This window comes from Limulus polyphemus, unplaced genomic scaffold (genome assembly GCF_000517525.1).
Source record: "Limulus polyphemus unplaced genomic scaffold, Limulus_polyphemus-2.1.2 Scaffold1574, whole genome shotgun sequence".
Classification (NCBI taxonomy): Eukaryota; Metazoa; Arthropoda; class Merostomata; order Xiphosura; family Limulidae; genus Limulus; species Limulus polyphemus.
In genome coordinates, this window is record NW_013667184.1 from 3,183 (window position 1) to 25,597 (window position 22,415).

The 22,415-nt window shown below is 35.0% G+C and overlaps 1 protein-coding gene across 1 annotated transcript; it reads left to right on the forward strand.

Annotated features, from left to right (window-relative positions):
• Positions 1-5,593: 5,593 nt before the first annotated feature.
• On the forward strand, positions 5,594-13,891 carry LOC106464160. Its single transcript, XM_022391848.1, has 2 exons — positions 5,594-5,885; positions 9,861-13,891. Exons 1-2 carry the CDS (start codon positions 5,838-5,840, stop codon positions 11,103-11,105), a joined length of 1,293 nt encoding a protein of 430 aa, XP_022247556.1. The 5' UTR covers positions 5,594-5,837; the 3' UTR covers positions 11,106-13,891.
• The last annotated feature ends 8,524 nt before the right edge of the window (positions 13,892-22,415 follow it).

Here is a 22,415-nt window from a genome sequence, read left to right on the forward strand (position 1 = left end):
CGAAACCCTGGCATTGCTGCAGTGTCCTTGTTTGACATTGTGGTTCGTCCCCTCGTAGGACTCCATGGTGGGTGGGGTCAGTAGGCACTGAACCTCTCTCTTTATTTATGGATCCCCCCCCCCATTCCAAATAAAAAAAAAATGTTAAAAATCTGCTAATTAGTAAACGACCACGCCTAGGAGACTGAACAGCAGTCTCCATCACAAAGTACACCTGTACCTCGCTTTTTGATCCTGCATTCACTGTCCGATAAATCTTTAGGGCAAATGTCTCCCCCCTTTTTTTTTTTTATTTCAGAAGGGCTTAGAGGGGCTTGCTGGCTCTCCAAAGTCAGTTAAGAAGCTCTGTTCTGGAGACATCTTAGTAGAAACTTCCACAGCTAAGCACAGTGAACTTCTCTTGAATTCAAAGGTCATTGGGGATATACCCATTGAGGCTTCCTTGAACTCATCACGAGGAGTTATTGTTGAGAGGGACTTATGAGATATTGCACCATCTCTCTCCTGCCTCTCTTACTATTCTTCTGGTTATTTTTAACCGAATCTGGCAGGAGCATATTTTTCCTGATGCTTGGCGCCAGGCTATTGTCCTCCCTTTCTCTAAACGTGAGAAGGATCCCAAGATTCCTTCTAATTATCGTCCCATCACTTTGACTAGTTGTCTTTGTAAGATTCTAGAGAGGATGGTTAATGCTCGTCTTGTTTGGTCCCTGGAATCAAACACACTCCTCTCACCCACCCAGTGTGGGTTCCGTCGACAGCACTCTACCATGGACCATTTGATTCGACTTGAAACGTCGATAAGGGAAGCCTTTCTCAAGATAGAACACCTTGTTTCTGTGTTCTTCGATCTCGAAAAGGCTTATGACACTACGTGGAGGTATAGAATTTTGCAGGACCTCCACTCCTATGAGTTGTGTGGCCATTTACCCATTTTTATTCGCAATTTTTTACTGAACAGGCGATTCCAAGTCCATGTGGGTTCCCTCAGGGCTGTGTCTTGAGTGTCACACTTTTTAGTGTTAAAATTAATACTATCACTACAAATCTTCCTCCGACTGTTGCAAATGGGCTCTATGTCAAAGACTTCCACATCTCGTGTCAGTCGTCAAACATGAGGTTTATTGAGCGGCAATTTCAGACTGCCCTCAATCGGTTGTTAACATGGACCCCTGCAAATGGTTTTAAATTTTCTTTTTCCAAAACCGTTTGCATGGATTTTTGCCGCCAACGGGGTCTCCACTCTGATCCTGAGCTCCGTCACGGCGATATAGTTATTCGTGTGGTCCCTGAGGCAAAGTTCTTGGGGCTTATCTTTGACCATAAGCTTAGCTTCATTCCACACATCAAGCAGCTACGTGTCAAGTGTACAAGGGATCTGAACATCCTCCGTGTCCTCTCTTCCAGCTCTTGGGGAGCGGATCGCTGTTCTATGCTCAGGATCTATCATGCCCTGATTCGATCCAAACTGGACTATGGGTCTTTGGTCTATGAGTCTGCCAGGACCTCGGCCCTGAAGATGCTATACTCCATTCACCATCTGGGGCTTCGGCTTTGCACCGGTGCTTTTCACACTTCTCCAGTCCAGAGTTTGTACAGAGTGAGTCCCATGAACCTTCTCTTCACCTCTGTTGTTTGCAACTTTCTTTACAATATGCTACTAAACTTCGATCCTTACCACGGCATCCTACCTAGGATTGTGTCTTTCTTCCTTGGTGGGCAATGCCCTTTCGGAACAGATGGTCTGCTATTCCTCCGTTTGGCCTTCGTATCTGGGCACTACTGGCTGAAGAGAGATTTATTCAACAGCCTGTGGACATAATTTCTAGTGGGAAAACTAGAAGTTTCCATTACTGTACCACCAAGAAGTGAAATAATCATATCAGGGATTAACAGGAATAAATGTTTTTCTGCTGACTGGAGTGTAGTGGAACCAAATGCTCTGGCATGTCCTAAAAGATTGGTAGTTGGAAGAGCTCTTAGATGTGAAGAATAAAGATACATGATTTTACCCAGGAAAGAATGAAATCAGCTTGTCATATAATAAAAAGTTACTAGAATGTTAATGCTGATGAGATTGGATTCCATCAAAGTCACATAGTATGGCTGTACACTCCACACCACAAGAAAGGAGGAACTCCAAAGTTAAGCAGGTGCTGAAAGGATCATACGTTGTACTAAGAAGAACCAGTGGTTTAATTCTTAGAACCCAAGCCAGTTGTTACCTATCATGATCATCTTTGGAAGTATGTTAGCGAGAGAATGGCCAACTGGGAACTCCAAAGTGGGATTTGTCATTGGAAAGTCAACCTCCCGAGGAGCCCAGAATTCCTATAGAGACAACTTCCAGAGTATTAACAGTGGATTCGTTTGGTCACCTACCCAGAGAAAACTCCCCAAGTGACAGGACTTGAAATGATGACAAAGGACAAAAGGCTAACCCATATGTATACCATCATCTTCTGAAAATAAAACCGCCCAAAAACTGAATGGACAGTTTAGTATTGTTTTATTTTTTTTATTAGGATTATTCAAAGGACTTCAAAATCTAGAAAGGGACAGTGTTTTCAGCTATATTTCAATGTTTTGATTTATAGGGAATTTCTAATCATGATGATGATCGTTTGGTTTTTATGAATTTCGCGCAAAGCTATAACAGGACTATCTGTGCTTTCCATCTATAATTTAGCAATGTAAAATTAGAGGGAAGGCAGCTACTCATCTCCACCCACCGCCAACTCTTGGGGCTACTTTTTTACCAACGAATAGTCGGATTGATCAACACATTATAACGCTCCCACGGCTGAAAGGACGACCATGTTCGGTGACGGGGATTCGAACCCTGGACCCTGATGATGATGCAACAATCGAGAAATTTCACATGGTATGTGGAAGTATTTTGTAAATATGAGAATCACTGATCAATGAGTAAATTCTGTGAAATGTTCAATATTGTTAATTAAGAAGTCAGTGTAGTATCAAAAAAGTTGTTCACTTACTCAGTGAGCTAGTTGTTTATCAATCAAAATTAAGTGAGCTAGCCATATTTACAGTAGTCTTGGAATTCTTGTTGAAAGTGAAATTGTTATTTGTGAACTTAAGCCTACATACGTGTACAAGTGAAAATTTTCTTTAGCAAAGGTTAAGGAAGAAATAAGTTTATGTTATTGTTACGTGAACTGGACTTGGCACTAGATAATCCAATAGAATCCGCCGAACGGAAGAACGTCTCAAAATACACACACACACACAGATGAAACATAAGTGACTGGTATTATCGGTGGATTCAATATAGTTGGTTTGTATTAGAGTTCCATACCATAGACCAGTGTTTCCCAAAGTGGGAGCCCCCCCCCCCTGGGGGACTGAAGCTTATTTGGGGGGCCGCCGTAAAATGGGCCGAAAACAAAGATGCTGAATTCATTTTAATTCTAAATAAACAATAAGACGAAAAAATTATGTTGAACTAATTAAATGGTACAGTATGTAGATAGGCGGTATTATTGTTTTTACTAGGACATTGTTTTTGAATCACCATGCTAAAGTAGTGGGGGAACATTTTAAAATCACAAGTTAAGTCATTTTTTATGTTGGGAGCTCTCAAACTTTATTCACATCAAGAAAGCCTCAGTCTAAAGAGTTTGGGAACCACTGCACTAGACCTTCAGTATTGATAAACAAGACTTGTTTTAGAGAATCCAATAAGCTTGATTTAGATTATAGGATGTCATACACTAGATGTTTATTTGTCGATAAACAAGACTTTAAAACAGAATGATGTTTTCTTGGTTTCTCTTATACAATGTCATAAATTATACTTTCACTGAATTGTTGATAAACCAGAATTAATTTGCATTACAGGATGATATAAACCATTTTCAGGACTGTACATCGATTTAAATTCTCATCCTTGAACATGCAACTTTTTAAGACTGTTTCCTGAAATAAGTTTAACCCAAAGCGCAAACGTGCATGCGCACTCATCGATTCCACTGATGTGACGCGCAAGTTTTATATCATCACTTCGTAGAATGACGCACATTCAGTGTACACTATCCGCGAACCGCGACAACGTTTACAGAACTACAAAAACAAAAAAACTTAAACATTTTTATGAATCTCATTTCTTAAACTTTATACCTTACAACACACTTATAATAAGAATACAGTTACAGTGCCTCCTAAAACAAAAAAGTTTATTTATTTATTTATTTGGTTGGGACAGGTTTCATGGTTCAGAAATACCATTGTTAAGCCTACTAAACGGTCAAACTACTGTATCGTCGTTTAGGTTTGTATTCAATATTTTCAATTTATACCAGCACTGACTGTATCCATAACGCGAATGAAATGCAAATTTTTAAGCATATTTAGCAAGTCTGGTCAAGTTGTTTTCTCCGTTACTCGACAAAAATAAAAACAAATTAACTTCAGTTGATTTTCTAGTGCTCTCTTTGAAATACACGCTTCATTATCCAAGACCAACGCCAAATGGTTGTTCGTTTAACACGCCAGTAAGTAATGAAGAAATTTTAGTTTTATAGATCGCCAGATGTGGAAATAAAATGTGTTATTCAGATGATAGAAAGACAACTGACAAGCTGATATTATTAAATAATGATCAGTGACAATGCAACAGATAAACTGGTTGATATACATATAAATAAACATACTTAGAAAAATGCTATGTTGAGAATTAGGGATAAATGGGTTCGCAGAACAACAAATGATAGTAATACTATTGTCTGAAAACAATAAAAATCAAACAAGGATGTAGTAGCAACGTATTTTCTCATCAGGATGACTTTTCATGGTAGTGACTTGCTTTGAAGGTAACTAGTGCTTTAGGATTATCTTTTTATTTGGAATCATGATATTGGTATTGATTCACTACCAGTGGTTTTCACAATTGATCACAAATTATGCACCTGTAAAATATTTGTGCAGTTGAAAATTCACCTATATATGTAAGTTCAAGTGGATAAATATCATAAAAAAAAGATTATAAACTTCCATTCCAGAGTTTACAAATAAATGTTTTTACTAGAATATTATTCATTTTTTGAAACATTTGTTACTAGGCCCGTATATATGAGGTGTAATAAAGCGTCATGTAATAAAATGATGAAGTTAAATACAATTGTGCATTTGAAAAAAAAATCCTTAGGAAAAGCTCTGGATTGTACAGTAAATGAATGTTAATAAGAACATGTTATTAAATTACTCTTTGAACTTTTAATGTTTCTGTTACGCAAAGCCTATGACGTACAATAAGTTCAGTTAGCTTATCCTAGAAAATTGTATAGGTACTCTCATTTACATCAAAGAGATTCGAAAACATCTCAGCTCTCAGCTGTCTGTAGACTTGTTGACGCATGTGCTGTCACATAGACATTATTACGTAAGGAGCCAACGCATTTTCATTGGTGCATTTGAGCTAGTGGTTCAGAAGCGGGAATTTATCGGAGTTGACGTCATCCAAACCGAGCTGTTTGCGTAAACACTGCTTCCCCGCGACATCTTTTTTAACCCTCCCCCCCCCCCCGAGCGGAGGCAAGGCAATGCTAGGCTAGCCAACAGACAGACTATGATACCTCGTGAGTCGTGAGCGTCAGTTAACCGAAGTCGGTAACGTTCGTAGGGCACTGAGACTGTGAGTTACTATGCTTTTATTTCACGCGTCGTTTTGTTAGTTTCGTTACTGCTTTTGCCTTAAAAATTTCACCACTTACAACTAGATTATCCAGTTCAGAAAGACGATATAATTTTACTTTACGTATTGTTAATGTTTGATATTGGAAGTGAATCCCCGAGATTGTCCAGCGTGTGCTTATCGCATGGGTGTTGAGATTTCCCCAGCGCACTATCCCCAACTAGACATCAAGGTGGGTTGTTTATGAATATTAGGTTTTCACGCTACCTAAATTGTCTCTAACTCTTTACCTAACTTTGTAATTTATTTTGTATTATATTTCATACATAACTTACTTTTAGAATGATACGATTTATAAGTTATATTTGCAACAAATGAAATTACTATCTCAGTAATATTTTGCTTTTGTAATAAGGTGAATCAGTTAGTCTAACTTTTAAGATTGGTGGGTGTTATTTATTATTTATCATTACATACGCTTTGAAATAATTAACAGAAAAATTACTTTAGATGGAACAGTCTTTATAAAAGTTTATTCGACGCCTAACTAAAGTCTCGCCCCATGGGATCAAGGAAAGTCCCCAGTAATCACTTCTCTTAACAAATTGTTTGTACTACTTGTAGTTATATTATTATCCGGCTTTTTCAAATTTAGTTGACCTTGGATATTTTTCTATAATTTATTACTTATTAATTTAGACTAAAGACCAGGTAGTTCCAAAGTATTACCAAACAGCGCATGTATATTGGTGTAATATTTGGTTAGGTACCAAAACATAAATATCGTAAGAAGTTGTAAAGTATAATTTCAAGCAAAATTAAAACAAACCTGTATATTCGTCTGTTACGAAAGAGTTTTGTAGCTTATTTTGCGAAACTTGGCACTCAGGTTTTCTTTCCGTTCAGTTAAGTGAATTGTTTTAAGTACATACAAGCACGTGGCAACATAGAAAATAAAAGGTAAGCAATTCCAATTTCTAAAAATTTACTAGTGACTTTAGTTTAAGCATAAAAGCTATAGACATATTTCATATAACTGTCGTGTGTTTATATTTTTTCCATAATTTCAAATTGAAGTATTTTTTATTGTTTTTTTTACAGTTTTATCTGCTATTTTGCATAACACTGCTAAATATATTTTCGATTATTTTGCGAATGAGTTAATACCTAAATTTTTAGTAAATTGCATTCTTTATTTTAATGTCAGTTTTCTGCTGTTTTACTATTATGACGCAGATATAAAGAAGCGCCACTATACTATTTCTTGATAAGATTTACATTAACTTTTAACACCTATTACGGAGGATCTCAGAAATACACTTAATTTTGATTGATTCTTCTAAAAATAGATGGATAAGACAATTCTTAAAAACGTTTTCAGCCGTTTGCGTTTTTTTCAATAAAAAGTTAAAATATCTTTGACACAAAATAATTTGAAAATAGTGTATAAAAATGTGTTGCCTTTTAAAGTTAACTTAATTTTTAAACCTTTATCATAATATATGTTGAATCAAAAAATAAAAACAATGGAAAACATGATTTTTCCGGCAACAAATGCAAAAGTATAACTTTTAACAAGTTTCTTGATAAAATATTAATTGTTTGAAATATTTCTGTTGTGATTTGAAATTGCTTAATAACTAATTGTTTTGTTTTTTTCTAGCTCACAAGTTCTGTAATAAAGAGAAAAGTTACTCTACAATATCATCACTTATGTCTCTGTTTGGCAAGAGGATAAAGTATAGGAGGTTTTTACTATCCGTAATCCATCAGATATCTTACCTTGAATATTATGGTATGACAACGTTTCGGAACACGGAAGAAGAAACACAAGTGTCCCGAAACGTCGTCATAACGTAATACTCAAGACAAGATGTACGATAGCAAAAACTTTCCAGATCATTTATGCCTTATTTAGCGCCCTCTATTGAGTGGTAAGAGTAAACACATGAATCGTTCAACAAAAAATGACGTAGAACAGGAAGTTGTAAAGCGTGAGAACTAACTTTTTTTTTCACGTAAACGAAATGGTAACATTCTGAACTTTTCCAGTTTATAATACCTTAGTTGACTCTTGCTGCGAATCATCTATCTATCATATATGCAAGTACACTAACAGAAAATAAAATTTGATTTGAATAAAAATATCATACCATGATTAAACTATTAGCATGTGATATTTATGCTTTAAAATAGATGAACAGAGCGGTGAGCAGGTTTTCCACGTCTTCAAACTTTTTGTATTGTTTTTGAACTTCGTGCCCTTTTTCAAGCACCCCAATGACACCGTTGTAGGTCTGTGGGTTAATAACAATAAAATCTGGATTTGATACCTGCCATGGGCAGAGCACAAGTAGCTCTTTATGTAACTTTGCGCTTAACAAACAAAAACAAAAGCCTATAATTTTTTTCGCCGTTTTCGTTCCTGATTCAACTTTTTTTTTTTTTCAAGTTTGTATGTTGGAATGTACAGAATAAGATAAAATACTGAGTCAACTCCGGATTATATGACTTTTTGTGGAGGGGTGATTCATTTGGCCAGCTCGCAGCCTTATTGTGAGGATGTTGAATTTCTCCCACAGGCGGCGAGAAGCGCGCAGTGGGTTCTGGAACGAAATCTTAACGCGTAACGAAATTTTCTAACCATCAGATCAATATTTATTTCACTCTTCCAGAATGCCATTTCTTCACAATTAGTAGCGCCAATCTCCAACTTTTCCATCGCTGCCATCTAGCGCTTACACTTTGACCGATCAATAATGGCCTATTCTTTCTACAGCTACGAAAAGAAGGCGTAGTGTTCATGAGCCTCTCTGCCCACACACTTTGAGGAAAGAGCCTATAAAAATAGGTGTAGAAGCACGTGGACAATTCGCCTGATTGGCGACCTCGCCTTCCAGCAGACTGTTTTGCGATTTTCGGTTATTAAGTGATTGTGTATATTATTTGTTAAATGACTTAAGTTATGTATTTTCCCATTAAAAAATTCAAATATATAGTAAAATGTATCAAAATAAACAAACAAGTTTAACAAGTTCATTTTATTAAAATTTATAGTGTTGGCTGGTTAAGCACAAACCTATTTTAAACTAAAACGTTTACGTACTTCACAAAGAAAACGTTTCGTCAAAGAATGTGCAATAAATAAACAATTTATTTAAAAAGACAAACAAAACAAGCGTCTTTCATGTATAACGCTATAAATTAGCCTCTCGGTGACTAAAGGGTAAGGCAGCAAGCTTCAGACACTAATCATGTTTCGATACCCTTGGTGGACAGGGCACAAATAACCCACTGTGTGTCATAGTAAAAACTAATCAAAGATTAACAATCACCTCCTATTGGCAGGTGACAATCACAGGTATTAGTAATTGGGGTTTATTGCTTACGTTTGAATAAGAACATGTATATTACAATATACATTATTTCAAATTCAGAACTAATGCATGGCAATATTTAACTTGGTCAACATGTAGGCAAAGCTACAAATACCAGTTGAAGTTCTTCACGCGTAGGGCTAGTAGAAAAGTGTCAACAACCAGCTGTTGATTGTAAAAGGTGTTTACTAGTTCGAAACTGCTCTTATCACCTCTAGAATGATCTCGGGGATATACATGTAAAAATCTGACTATACAAATAACGTAGTCATTATTCTCTGCTAATGTAGGTGTTGTTGTCTTTATGTAATCTATAATTACGTAGGAATCCATAATTTTTGCCCACTTATAATTATTAGCGATTTAAAGGTTATTGAGCTTCTGATATTTACTGTATTCCATTTGTTCTATTGTAAAAATTACCTTTGCCTTCGTAACTATTATTATTACATTTGGAATTTGCGGCGAGTGGATTTTGTATAACGTAGGTATGAAAGTATGTTAAATTTTAAGAAGGGCGAGTTGTATTGTTTAAATTATAAATAATAATCATTGGACTAATTGATTTCAAATCAGTATAACCCGATAAAGCGGGTGCAGAAAAACAAATATTAATCTTTGAAACCGAAAAACCTTATCATTTGATATAAATGGAAAAGAAAAATGTATATTCTAGTGGTCCAGTTTCTTTACTGGTATTGTGTGGACTGTTACTAGTTTTCTGTATCAACGTTGTAATTTGAAGAATACATGTATATATTATAGATAAACTTCTTAGTTCAACACTTGAGTAAAATAATTTACTTTTTTTTCTATCTTTTATTTATTAGAGTGTTACAACTCCCGTCACCAATGTAGCAGTCAGTATGTACGATTCTCAGGCCCACGGCGCCAAACGGAAATTTGGCGAAGATTCAGAAATGGAACCACTGGATTCCAAACAATCCTACTCCAGCCAACGGAAGTTGGTGCTTAATATGAGCATTTGTAAATTGAATAGACTGCCCATGAGACAGACACTAAGTCTCAGACGTTCTGTTCTTATTTACAATACTATGCGTATTATCCAAAGAGAATGTGAACAGGAAGGAGTAAAAATGAATTACGGTTCTAATGGCCATATCATGCGTTCCCCTCATAGCCTCCAGATCATGACCCTTGATCCGCCTCCTGATCATACACTTGTCAAACCAGATGGAATCCCACAAAAATCTTATATTCCTCTTTATGATAACTCAAAATCCTCTTCCTCTCCATCAACGACAGACATCGACAGAATGAGAATGGATATTGAAGACTGCAACTTAGCGAGGTCTTCAGAAATGGAAGATATACGTTGCAGTTACTTAAACAATGTTTTGGCAACAGTGGAAAACAATCTTAGTCAGAGTTCCCAGTCTGCAAAGACTTCAGCTGAAGGAAGTGATGTACGCAACGACAGCCAACCTGATGATGATAACGAAAGGTACATAATGGACCTTGACGCTTCCTCTGCTAAACTGACCCCTTTAATCAAGACGCTATGCGATTGTCTCGATTCTGGTGCCTTATGGAACGAAGAAGGAGATAGACTAACCATTCTAAACTGGAGTTCAGTTCTAAATTTTAGTTCCTCGATAAACAATAATGCTGAAACAACTGCCATTGATGGAAATTTTACCATTGACTACCATTGTAACTCTCCTTGCATTGGAAGTTCGAATTCAGCAGTTAGTCTTGGGACATCAATAGAATCCTCCCAACTTCAAACACTCACGCCAGTTACCAGCAGTCCATTGATGACCGTCATGACATCATTGTCTTCTGTAGTTACGCCTGAAGATAAAGTTAACACAAGCCCAACTTCAAGTCCTTCAATTAGCTCATTATCCCCTGTAACCATTGGCAGTTCCAGTGGTTTAAGCTCAGGGGAAGAAATTTTTGGAGATATTGATCTGTCGCTGTACGACTTTGATGTATATTCACCACTGTCTTCACCCAACGTGAAACTAGCTCCAGTAAGCGCCGAAGACCTCTTGAGGTTTTTGGTAGATAGTGGTCATTCACCATACCAGGTCACTACTGTGGTCTCGTGATTCGAACATGCTTGAAAATGGATTTTAACTTATTTTCGAAACTTTTAATTTCCACAGATTATTTTAACTTGTAAATATATATTTTTTATGTATATTCTTAAATATTGTTTTTAGTTGTGTCCACAGCAGTCAACATCAAATGGCAAGACCTCTCAATCTAAGTGTGAGAGCCATTTTGTACAAACTATAACGTTTGACTTAGTCAATCCTAATTACAGTCTGATGTCGCATTAACCTCATCTGATGGTAGTCAAACTTTATAATACTGAACTCCTGGTATAACCTTGGAGTAGTATGTGAAATAAGGGACCACATAACTGCTCTAAAACATAATAGTTTGGATACAGACGTACATCTCTTGCCAGTTGTCTTTTAAAGCCATTTTGGCTGTCTAATCTACTGCTACTCTGATAATTCAAAATTAATTCAGTTAGCACAAACTTACGTTAAAACAACACGATTTGTATTCTGTGGAACACAAGCCTGGTTTTGAATGTTTACAACATAAATTAAAGTTACAAACAACAGTCATTGTGGTTTAACACAAGTGTTAGACCATGTACAATATTTGTGTAGAATTTTATATATCTACATCCAGTGACTTCATAATATAATAATGAATTTAAATAAACAATTTTGTATCGAAAACCGCACGTCATTTGCGTTGTTAGAAACACGCTAAATGTGTGCGCTAATATCGTTACAACACGCATCAGTGGTGTTATAGATCACAAGTTTATGTTTGGTGAACACAGTTTGTCTTAACTTATAAGAACGTTTTCCATATTGTAATTACATTTGATAATACTAGCGTAGTGAGGGGGGGGGGGGGCATTTGCCTCCGAGCGCCAGGTTCGAGGGCGTCAAATTAACAACCAGTTTACCCCAGAATTTAGCTGTTCCCACAAGACTAGAGCTCATTGTATTTCAAAGACCAGATAATCATGACAATATGGTGAGATCAGTAGCATGGTAGATAAAGTAAGAGTGTAAAGGGCGGGGGTGCCAAATTATGTACTGCCCCCAGTCGCCAGCCACCCTCACTACATGCCACTGTATTTCTAATTATTTAATATTAAAATTAACTTCCCAGAATTTTAAAAATAGTAACAAAGTTATTGAAGTTTGTGGTACCAGTAAATGTGCCAAATGAATAAGGAATTACCTGTAAGAGTTGAACAAAGTGCTAGTGTGTAATGGGAACATTCGAATGCGGTGTTGGTTTAATGAGCATTAAATAAGGGATGAAAGACGCATAACCTAATTTTCAGTCATATTATAGTAAAATCTGTGAAGTGCGTCTACATATATTTTTTTTACTGAAAGGTGTTACCCATGGTTCACTATCAACGAGCTCTTAATTGAAAGTACGAGCTTCGTTAACGCGACTACTCGAAGCGTCCGAGAACTAAAGTATATCGCGTTAAGTTTGCACCTTGTGGACAAGAGAATCGCAGTATTAAACTTCTCTTGCGAGTATCCTGAAACTTCAAAACTCGCCAAACCTAACGTGTTCATACGTGCGAGTAAAGGGGAGTTTGTATGTGAATATAACTGATAAAATTTCAGAAGTTTTCAATAAGAAAAAAAAAGTATATATTTTAACCAATAGTATTCCGTAGTATATTTATAATTGTAAATACATGTTAAATTTTCACATACGGTACAAAGTGTCGCTGCTTTACAGATTGTTGATACTATGCTCAAGTTCATCCGGTTAATTCTGAGCATACTGTTGTGGAATTATATTCTCTACAAGTAATTGTTTTATTACACTTTTTTACATCTTGTTGATCACGAATCTGTCCAGTTCAAAAATATTCTATACCGTCGGGAAGTGTCGCATATTTTCCCAACTATCCACGAGTTTTTGTTTTGTGTTTAGTAGTTAATGTACATCTGACAATAGTTTACCATTCAAAATAACTTCAAGACGAAGACTTGTGTAATTTGCTATCGTGAATTCGAAAAATTAAACCTTTTGTCAGGTCTCAGTTTACTACTACTGCCTATATTTGAAGACATTAAGAAGGTTATATAGACAAAGACACATGTTTACGTATATTTGCAGGAGGTTTCTTACGATGTTTCATCATGACAGCTAGGCTACGATTTTAATAGGAATAATTATCACAAAAGCATGCTCATAGCCTCCGTTTCACACCGATATTGTAGTAAAATAAAATCGTGTTCCGAAATGTATGTAACGTTCTCTCCCTTTCTTTGTACATATACAAGTTTGTGTATATAAGACAGTTTAAGAATTAAACACTTTTGTGATTTGAACATAATATGAAAGTGATTTTGTAGTAATTTCATAAGAAAAAAACAGAAAGATGAAGGACACCCTTATTGTGTAAAAAGAGGGGAATCGACGGATCACTTAACTATATGTTAATTTAAAACTTTTGCGTTGAACAGTGAAATCATTAGTTTTTTTTTTTAGAAATGAAATACACTACACTATTAAAATAAACAGCCTTATGAACCAGATTATAAATATAGTGTGTATCCTACCCATATAAGACAATCTATTATAACCCTAATTATTTTTAATGGAGTAGTAAAATCATACCGTAAGGTCAGTTGTGTCAGAAATACTTGTAGCTCCTTTGTAGAAATTCATTTTGTTTATAATGTTATTTGTTTGTAAATAACTACGTATACATGTTATTTATATGTTTAAGAAAATATATCTGTACGTGTGTGTACATGAGAAGCAGTTTGTCATTTTATTCTTACAATCTTTGTATATGATTGCTGTTCTAAAGGTTTTTATAATTATATAGTTTCTTGAGTTGATTCTTTGTTGAAAAACAATCACGCACCTTAAAATAACCAAACAATATTTTAAACGTTTTTATGAATAGGCTATTAAGTACAAACGTTTTACCCGAAATTGGAAGATAATCATTGTGAAATACGGAACTTCCCGTTTGAAGCCTACTAAATATAGTTATCTACTAGTCTTCAGGTCAATCAGTTAAGGGGCATGTGATAACCTAATTTCAAAATCTTAAAGATTTGCGGTTATTATTTAAAAATTAACAACATTATTTTACAAATGTTTCTAAGCTATGGGAAAAAAATAAATAAAAACATGAACTATTTGGTTGTTTGACGATAAGCACGAAGCTACACGATGGACTATCTGTGCTGTGCACACCACGGGAATAGGAACCCGGTTTTTAGCGTTACAAGCCTTCCGACTTCCTGCTGCGCCACTGAGGGGCATGAATTATTTGAGCCGTCAAAATCTTTGTCTTAATATAATCGCTAAAATTTACATTAGGTGATAGTGTTTATATCTATAAACAAACCGACTTATGCAAGGCTTAGAACACTAACAAAAAATGACACTGGTATTGTGTCCAAAATACAACGCGGAGATTTAAAACACTGTCGATTTATAAAAGATATTTACCACATAAAGACAAAAATCTATCGCGCCAATATCTCGGTCATTGCGATACGAAACGACGGTGCTTTCTGCTGCAACAAGCAATTTTCTTTTTAAAGTTCTTCCAGCTATATATAGAACAGACGGAGCGCTACTTGGGCATATAATTACATTTGAGGGTAAGTTGGTAGAGATCGTGATGAGTAATAAAATCGAATCAGGATATATGCTCGCCCCACTTTTGGTACTGCTGGCGCACAAAAGTCTTAAGCATTGGCTGAAATTCCCATTACGTTTGCTTGGTTGTGAAGAGGACACATTGACGAAACATCAAATTTTGTCCAATCGGGAACCCTCGGCTACAACTACTAATCTGCAGTACGTTTTAATTTGAAAAATGCCCAAATTAAAGTTGATTTTAGGCGCAAAGCAACTAGGCTATCTGTGGCCAAACAAATTGGAAAAGTCTCTTAAAAGAAAAATACTAGAAAATCTAAGAACAGTTAAAACTAAACAAAGTTAAAAATAATAGAATTAAAGAGGCCTATGGCCCTCAAAAATCTAAACAAACGATTAAGTTGGACAGTGTCACCATCACCAATGACACTAAAATGTCAGAGGTAAATCCTTAGAAAATACATGTCGAAAATGGTGCCGCAGCTCGCAGTCGTAATGACGACACGAAAGTAAAATGTGGGCAATTTGCGACTTCAGTGTCACAAAGACAACACATTGGCGAATCAATCCCACATAATAGAAAACGATCGGTTATAAAACTGATTAATGCGTAGCCTAGCCAAGACAACTTTTTCCTTCCGATCCTTACAGAGACAAGAAGGCCAAAGAGCAAAAGAAGGTTCCATCTAGAGAATCTTATGTTTCTCACCCAAAGTAGAGTGCGAATTGGAGCGAAGCCGAGCCTTGAACACAGGACCGTAGTCCATATACGGGATGGGAACGGCTGTGACCCACCAGAGCAGATGGACTTAGCTACGGTGTCAACAAGCCCCTTCACACGAATATCGACTTGACCAAGTATCCAGAAAAACTGGATTCAAACACAAGACAGTCAAAAGCGGGCCAGTCATTTCTGAATATCAACGAGAAAAAAGTGAAAACTTATATTAAGAGATTCCAAGGCCAAGAGGGAGATAGTCAGTGTAAAAAGTACAGTTAGTGTACCCATTTAGCTTCTAAGTGATCCAGGGCAAGAAAAATGGCATACAACTGGGCAGTCAATACAAACTGTAGAGGGGGATCCTGTGAACAACAAACTATGGGGAAGGAAACAATAATGGTTCGAAAGATGTTTGGCAAAGAGAAGACTGCATTTCCAATCGGGAGTATCCCCCTTCCTAAGACAACTCAAAGAAAGGTCATAGGTGGGAGTGGTAATGAGCCATGGCAGAATGGGCTGATCATTGGAGTCAGCAACTTCAAATGACAGACCCAATTCAGTCAGCTGTGCCTGGATACCAATACCAAAAGGTTGAATGACAGACAGTCTGTTCTGAAAGAGTACAGCCGACCGAGGAAGAAAGACAACACGTTCTGTAGTATTGACATTTTCTCTAGATGCATCGTCATCTTGTACTTCATTATATTTACTCTTCAGATTCAATGTTGAAAACTGTACTGGAAAATAAGTACTAATGTTTGAAGGAATACTTCTCTACAGATCTAGTCAGCAGCAGGGGCGAGTCCACCGGGATGGTGTGGGGGTTTGTCCCCCCCCCCCATTGGGAAGTTCTACTCTCTTTGAGATAGTCGCTTAATTTTTTAAAATCCTCTGCATTGCTACTTGCATTGATTTTAGAGTATTAATTTTTTCTGCCCCCTCCCTAAAAGAAAAAAAAAATCATAGAAATGCAAGTAAATAATACCGGTAACAATACTTGGAAATCAATTGCATTTCGAACTTTTTTTTTTTTTTAAATCTAGCGATTTGGAATCAATCATCTTCCACATCAGTGATATGTAAATTGTCATTATCTAGTCATTATACTCTCACGAATCATCTTATCAAATATTTATCCATTTTCATACATTTTCTCACAAGTACTCCACTGTTGTCTGCCAGAAAGTCAAGGCGCTAACGTGAAGGGTACGGAAAACGACATAAAAAACGGATGCTATGTTATTTGTATAAGTACGGAATATCCAATTATAAAATATTTCAGTTTCGTGCAAGTCAACAATACAAAATTAAGCTCAGTGGTCGGGGAGCTAGGTAATTTAAGTTTATTGTGAAATAGTAAAGCCTGTTCAGCGAGGCCTAACATTCTAGGCATTATGTACTACATGTTAAACTATCCCACAAAACTCATGGCCAGTTAAAAACTACACTTTCGTGCAATAACAGCTTCTCAAAAGCCCAGTTAGTCTCGATCATTCCCCCCCCCCCTTCACCCAGTAATGCCTTGTACACTGATACTTTAACGCTACTACCATTGATTCGAAGTAGCCAAGCAACAAAATGTTCATTAACGTTGTAGGTATTTTATCACTTTTGATCGATCTGTAACACAATTAGACAAGTATTAACTTTTTTTTCTTTAATTGAAAGACGCTATTAAAGCTAAAACAAAGATAAATGATACCACAATACATACATTAGTTTACGGTTAAGCATTTAGAAAGAAAAACATAAGAATGGCTTTGAATACAATAATAGTGTCGGTTCTTCCAAGTAATAGAAACCACTATCTTATCAACGAACAATTCCGTGTTTTAGATCCATTTATATTGACTATACGACGGTATTACATTATGTTCCCAGTAATCACGCACCATCTTCTCCAGATTATTATTAAGCAATTCGCAGTGTTTGCTGTGCGAATGTTAAATTTCACTTTAGTGGATTAAATTACGTTAATAACGACTGGAAAATGCGAGATTCTTGGTCGAATGCGTTATTTTCGAGCTAACTTTGGCGCTAGGTTTGGTTTGTTTCGAATTTCACGCAAAGCTACTTCAGGGCTATCTGCGCTAGCCGTCCCTAATTTAACAGTTATAGACTAGTGGGACGAAGCTGGTAAAAACCACCCACCGCCAATTCGTGGGCTATTCTTTTACTAACCCAACAGTGGGTTTTAATGTAACATTGTAACGCCCCCACTGCTGAAAGGGGCGAACATGTGCGATGGCGTGAATAATATAGCGCTAGGAAGAAGAAAATTCGTAATTAACAGTTTTTTTTTTTTGTTCTCTAGATAAGTGTTTCCCAACTTAAAAAGGTACTGCGCCCCAGTAACATTAGTTACATATATTAGTACAACATTTCGCGCCCCGGCGGTTGGAAAAGACACTGCTCTAGACGAAATACAATGGAAGAGAGGGGGGAGACGACTTCAACCAATTATATTTCAGTTACAAGTTCCATCTCTAACTTAAACTACGTGAATTTCTAGGTCTAGCAGAGAAACTGTAAACTGCGTTTTCTTTTAATCAGTTACTCTATTCTCTTGGCACAAATATTATCCAACCACTTGATATTTTCAAATAACAATAGAAAGACATGTATATAAAAAAAAACATCCATAATTTAATGATTTTTTTTTTTTGTTGTTGTTGTTGTTGTTGTTAGAAATGCTCTCGGTTTGTAGGTTAGCCTCTGTATCGCCCCCACCCCCACCAAACAATGTACAAATAATATCATGACATTTGAGGAATCATTTTCTTTCACAACTATCATTTGCAAAGAAAAAAAATTAACAGTATAGAGACTACTAGGTATCTTAAACTGATATTGTCAAGAACAGTTATATTCTGCGAATGCAAAGCTGGTTGCCACAACATATCTTGTCTCCTTAAAAACTCACTATCAGAGGAAAATACGCTTCAAATAGGCATGTTTACTACGTAGTTTTTATATTAAAACGATTTCGAAACATCACCACCTTGTTAATAGTCCACGTTGCCACATCCGGTCATGCTCTATCGAACTGACAATCGTGCACCTTGCCAATAACCCTGCAGCATGGTTTCACATAGAGAAATTATATTTCGCCATATAATTTCATACATGATAACCACATACACTAATATTAATTGAGAACAAGTTACATGTCTAACAATGCAAGTTACTTTCTTATATTGTTCAGGTTTTAACGTCTCAACACAACTCTAGTCTGCACTTTAACTGTGCACTGAACGGGCGTTTATTCGGTTCCGTTCAGAGTTTTCTCGGGATTACCAGGTTAGCTAATTAGCATAATAGTTAGCAGATACTTCTCGATTATGTTGTATATAAACGGCTTTTACGACTGACCTTTTGTTAGTGTGTTTCAAGTACATTCCAGTCTTGAAAATTTCAAATCAACAATCTGAACACAACTTTATCAGAGTGCGTGAATATTTTACGTCGGAAAGAGCAGTTCATAACTTTCCCAAAAGCAAGAAGTTTTAAGTGGCATCATACTAGCTACGCACGTGAAATACTGTCAAAATGTAGTTCCGATACATTATATTCCACCGTGACTTTAAATCGACTGTATTTGTTAAGAGACTTCCCGATTTGCATATTCAAATCCTTTTAACATATAGTGCTAAAACATTAGTATTTGTGACGAGAACACCATACACACAATTAAAAATATTTAATTGTTTTTTTGTATCTGTTATTTTAACCGATAGTTCTAACACAAATTTAGTGTTTATTTTAATAGCTCTATTACTATACATTGCATTAAATATAAATAGGCGATCAAATCAGCACTATACAACTATTATGAATTTTATACAGATCAAAGCCAAAACGTTCACAATAAGACTTAAACAAAAACGAAAATATTTGTTTTTTACCGGTCCTTGTCATTACCATGAAATCATAATGTAAAATGCTGTGGTTATAGCTCCCAAGAGGATTGGAGATATTACATCTATCACTATCAGACACAATTCAAACGCAGATGTCGAATTAGTTAGCAGTCGCAGAGAATCAAATAGGGGTTAGGATCGAGTTTTTAAAGTTAAACTCGCAACGTCTCAACTCCTACTCACTTTCGCCCTTCTGCAGCCAGTTGTGGGAAGGCAGTCACACACAATCTTTATACAAAAAAAAAAAGCCTTGTAGTAGAAATAAACCACTATATTTCAACAATTTTAAGACTCGTAACCTCCACCCATTTCCACAAATATTACGCATTGCAAGACGCGGTTAAATAATGCAATCATCCTAATATTTAAATACAAAAATACCTTGAAGTAGAAATAGTCCATCCTACTTCTACTTTTGTACAGCTCCCAAACTTTACCCTTTTAATCGTTATTACAAAATGATTTTCAATTGTGTTAAATATAACTAAAAACCCTTACCTTCACAATTCTCTAATAATCATTTAAACTCTCCTCCCTTTCTCTCAAAAACTTTGGTCAAGTATAACCGGGTAAGCCGAGACAAACCCAGCTACCTGAAGTTGGTCCTTCCGACCCGATATACCCGAACCAACACCTTTCAAAAATGTATAGTTAATTATTTATATACTTCGAACTACCTTAAGTAGTGACCTCTATGTATTCCAGCAAATAATCTCAGTAATCAAAAATTATTATCATATTTATTATAAAGTAGTGTAAAATTTTTCTATGTCTGTTTGTCTTTATAATCATTATTTTTAATTTGTTTGTTAATAATTAAGCATTATCCATAAGGAATTAATACTGTTACAAATTATCAAACATATTTTAAAATAAGGAATCACATTTACTTTCAATAATATAACCGGAACACTACATTGTTTGAAATGGGTAAACAAAGGATGGGAAAACTATAACCCCTTCTTTAGTCAAAAACAGTTAACTGTACTCTGCCTTCCATGAAAATAATATCTAAATCTAAACAGTGTGCATGATTATAACTATTGTTACTTCTTTCTATTGTAAGTTCCTTTGGATATATTTGATTTGAATTGAAATTTAGATTATTGATGGAGATTAAATCATCAATGTAACGACAGGTGTAACTGTACAAGTTAGGGGTTATTACTTGTTTCAAAAATACAGTTTCATAGAAGTACAGATACAGGTTAGCCATGCTTATGAAAAAATTAGCTCCCGTTGGAATACCCACTATTTCTTTAAATACTTTTTTATTAAAGTTAATGTAACAATTATATATAGAAAAATTAAGTATATTTTTGCATTGATACTTAGTAAATTTGAATTTAGGAATAATTATTTCAGTATCTATAAATTGATCAATTAAATCATTAAAAACTCTAATTAAATCTTTAAAATCTATTTTGGTATATATATTGTAGTAAAATAATAAGTAGTAACAGAATTAGTTCCTTTTAAAGAATTTAAATTAGTTAAACATTCCAAAATTGAAATATCATATTTAATGATTCAAATCATTTGATGACAATAATGTTATTTCTTAAATAAAACATCTAGAATGTTATTCAAGACAATATATACAAATTTAGTAAGGAAATTTGAAGAGTTTCTAATAAACCTAAACTTAAAAGGCGTTTTATGCAGTTTGGGAATTGTATACAAAAATGGTATATTAAAACAAGTAAAATGTACATTTATATTCCACTTTTAATGTTTTGTTTGTTTGTAATTAAGCACAAAGCTACACAATGGGCTATCTGTGCTCTACCCACCACGGGTATCGAAACCCGGATTTTAGCGTTGTAAGTCCGTAGACATACCGCTGTGCCGCTAGGGGCCATTTTTAATGACTTTTTCAAATTAGTGATAACTGTATATTTATTTAATGTACTTTAATGTGTATTAATTTCATTAATTAAAATTTGTGTATATAATTTTTTTACATATGAACAAAAATTACAATCTGCTTTATCAATAAGGGTAATAATAATTCTTCTTGAATTTATCTTATTTTATTTTTTAAAATATTAAAAGAAATATCTATTTTATTTTTAGATGAATTAAAATTTTTAAATGTTTTCTATAAAATTAATGATAAATAATTTCCATTCAAAAAAGAAACACGGATGATAATGATATTTTTTTACTAATTTTAATAATATAATCATCAATAACTTTTTAGAAATATTGTAATATTTCTACTTTTTTTGTCTTTCTTAAAATTATCTTTAAGTCCTTGTCTTTAATAATCTCTAAATTAGCTTTAACAATATGATTATGAAAAGGATATATAAAACCACTATTGGTACAGTTACAAGATAAATTATCGATTTCTTTAGGATGAAGTTTTGAATATTTTTTTTGTAATTAAAAATAAGAAGTCCTATTGGTTTATTGCATTTAAAACTGTAGGTTATAATGATTTAAATGGGAAATATTTCTTCAACACTTTTATGAATTAAATGTGGTAAAAATAAATCATCGTATACTTATGTTTAAAATCTATCACCATATAAGATTTTTCTTTTTCATTGTTTACTGGAATGTTGTTTACAGGTAATTGAACCAAATTTAATCGGAATTTAATTAAATCTTTAATATGAATGTATCACTAAGTATGCTGGTGCGTAGTATGGATGGATGGGTCGAGAAAAAAATGGCATCGGCATTCAATCTATTACTCTATGATGCTTACAAATAACTTCTAGAGTTGAGTTATTGTCTTATTTGAGCACCTAACTGCCATTATTGAGTGTTTCGCAGCTAGTAAGACTCCCAGTATCATTGAAAAGTGTTACTAAAGTGGAGAACTTGAAACTAGTTAAAGAACCAACGTGTTTATCTTTCTTTTTTCTTCTACCATGTTAGCCAAAAAATGAGTGAAGTTTCCGCAATGATTTTAGTATGACAGAAAAGCATTGTAAAAGCATTTGGGAACAGGCTTAGTGTGGAGGAATAGGCCGAGAAACAAAATAACTGTTGCATTCAATTTATTACTCTATGATGCTTACAAACAACTGCTTAAGTTGAGTTATAGTCTTATTTAAACACCTAATTGCCAATATCGAGTG

Bases quoted from the DNA above. Each gene is read 5' to 3' on its own strand.
- LOC106464160 (XM_022391848.1), top strand. From the start codon at position 5,838: ATGGGTGTTGAGATTTCCCCAGCGCACTATCCCCAACTAGACATCAAG. The intron at 5,886-9,860 runs GTGGGTTGTTTA...TTTATTTATTAG, and splicing joins ATCCCCAACTAGACATCAAG to AGTGTTACAACTCCCGTCAC.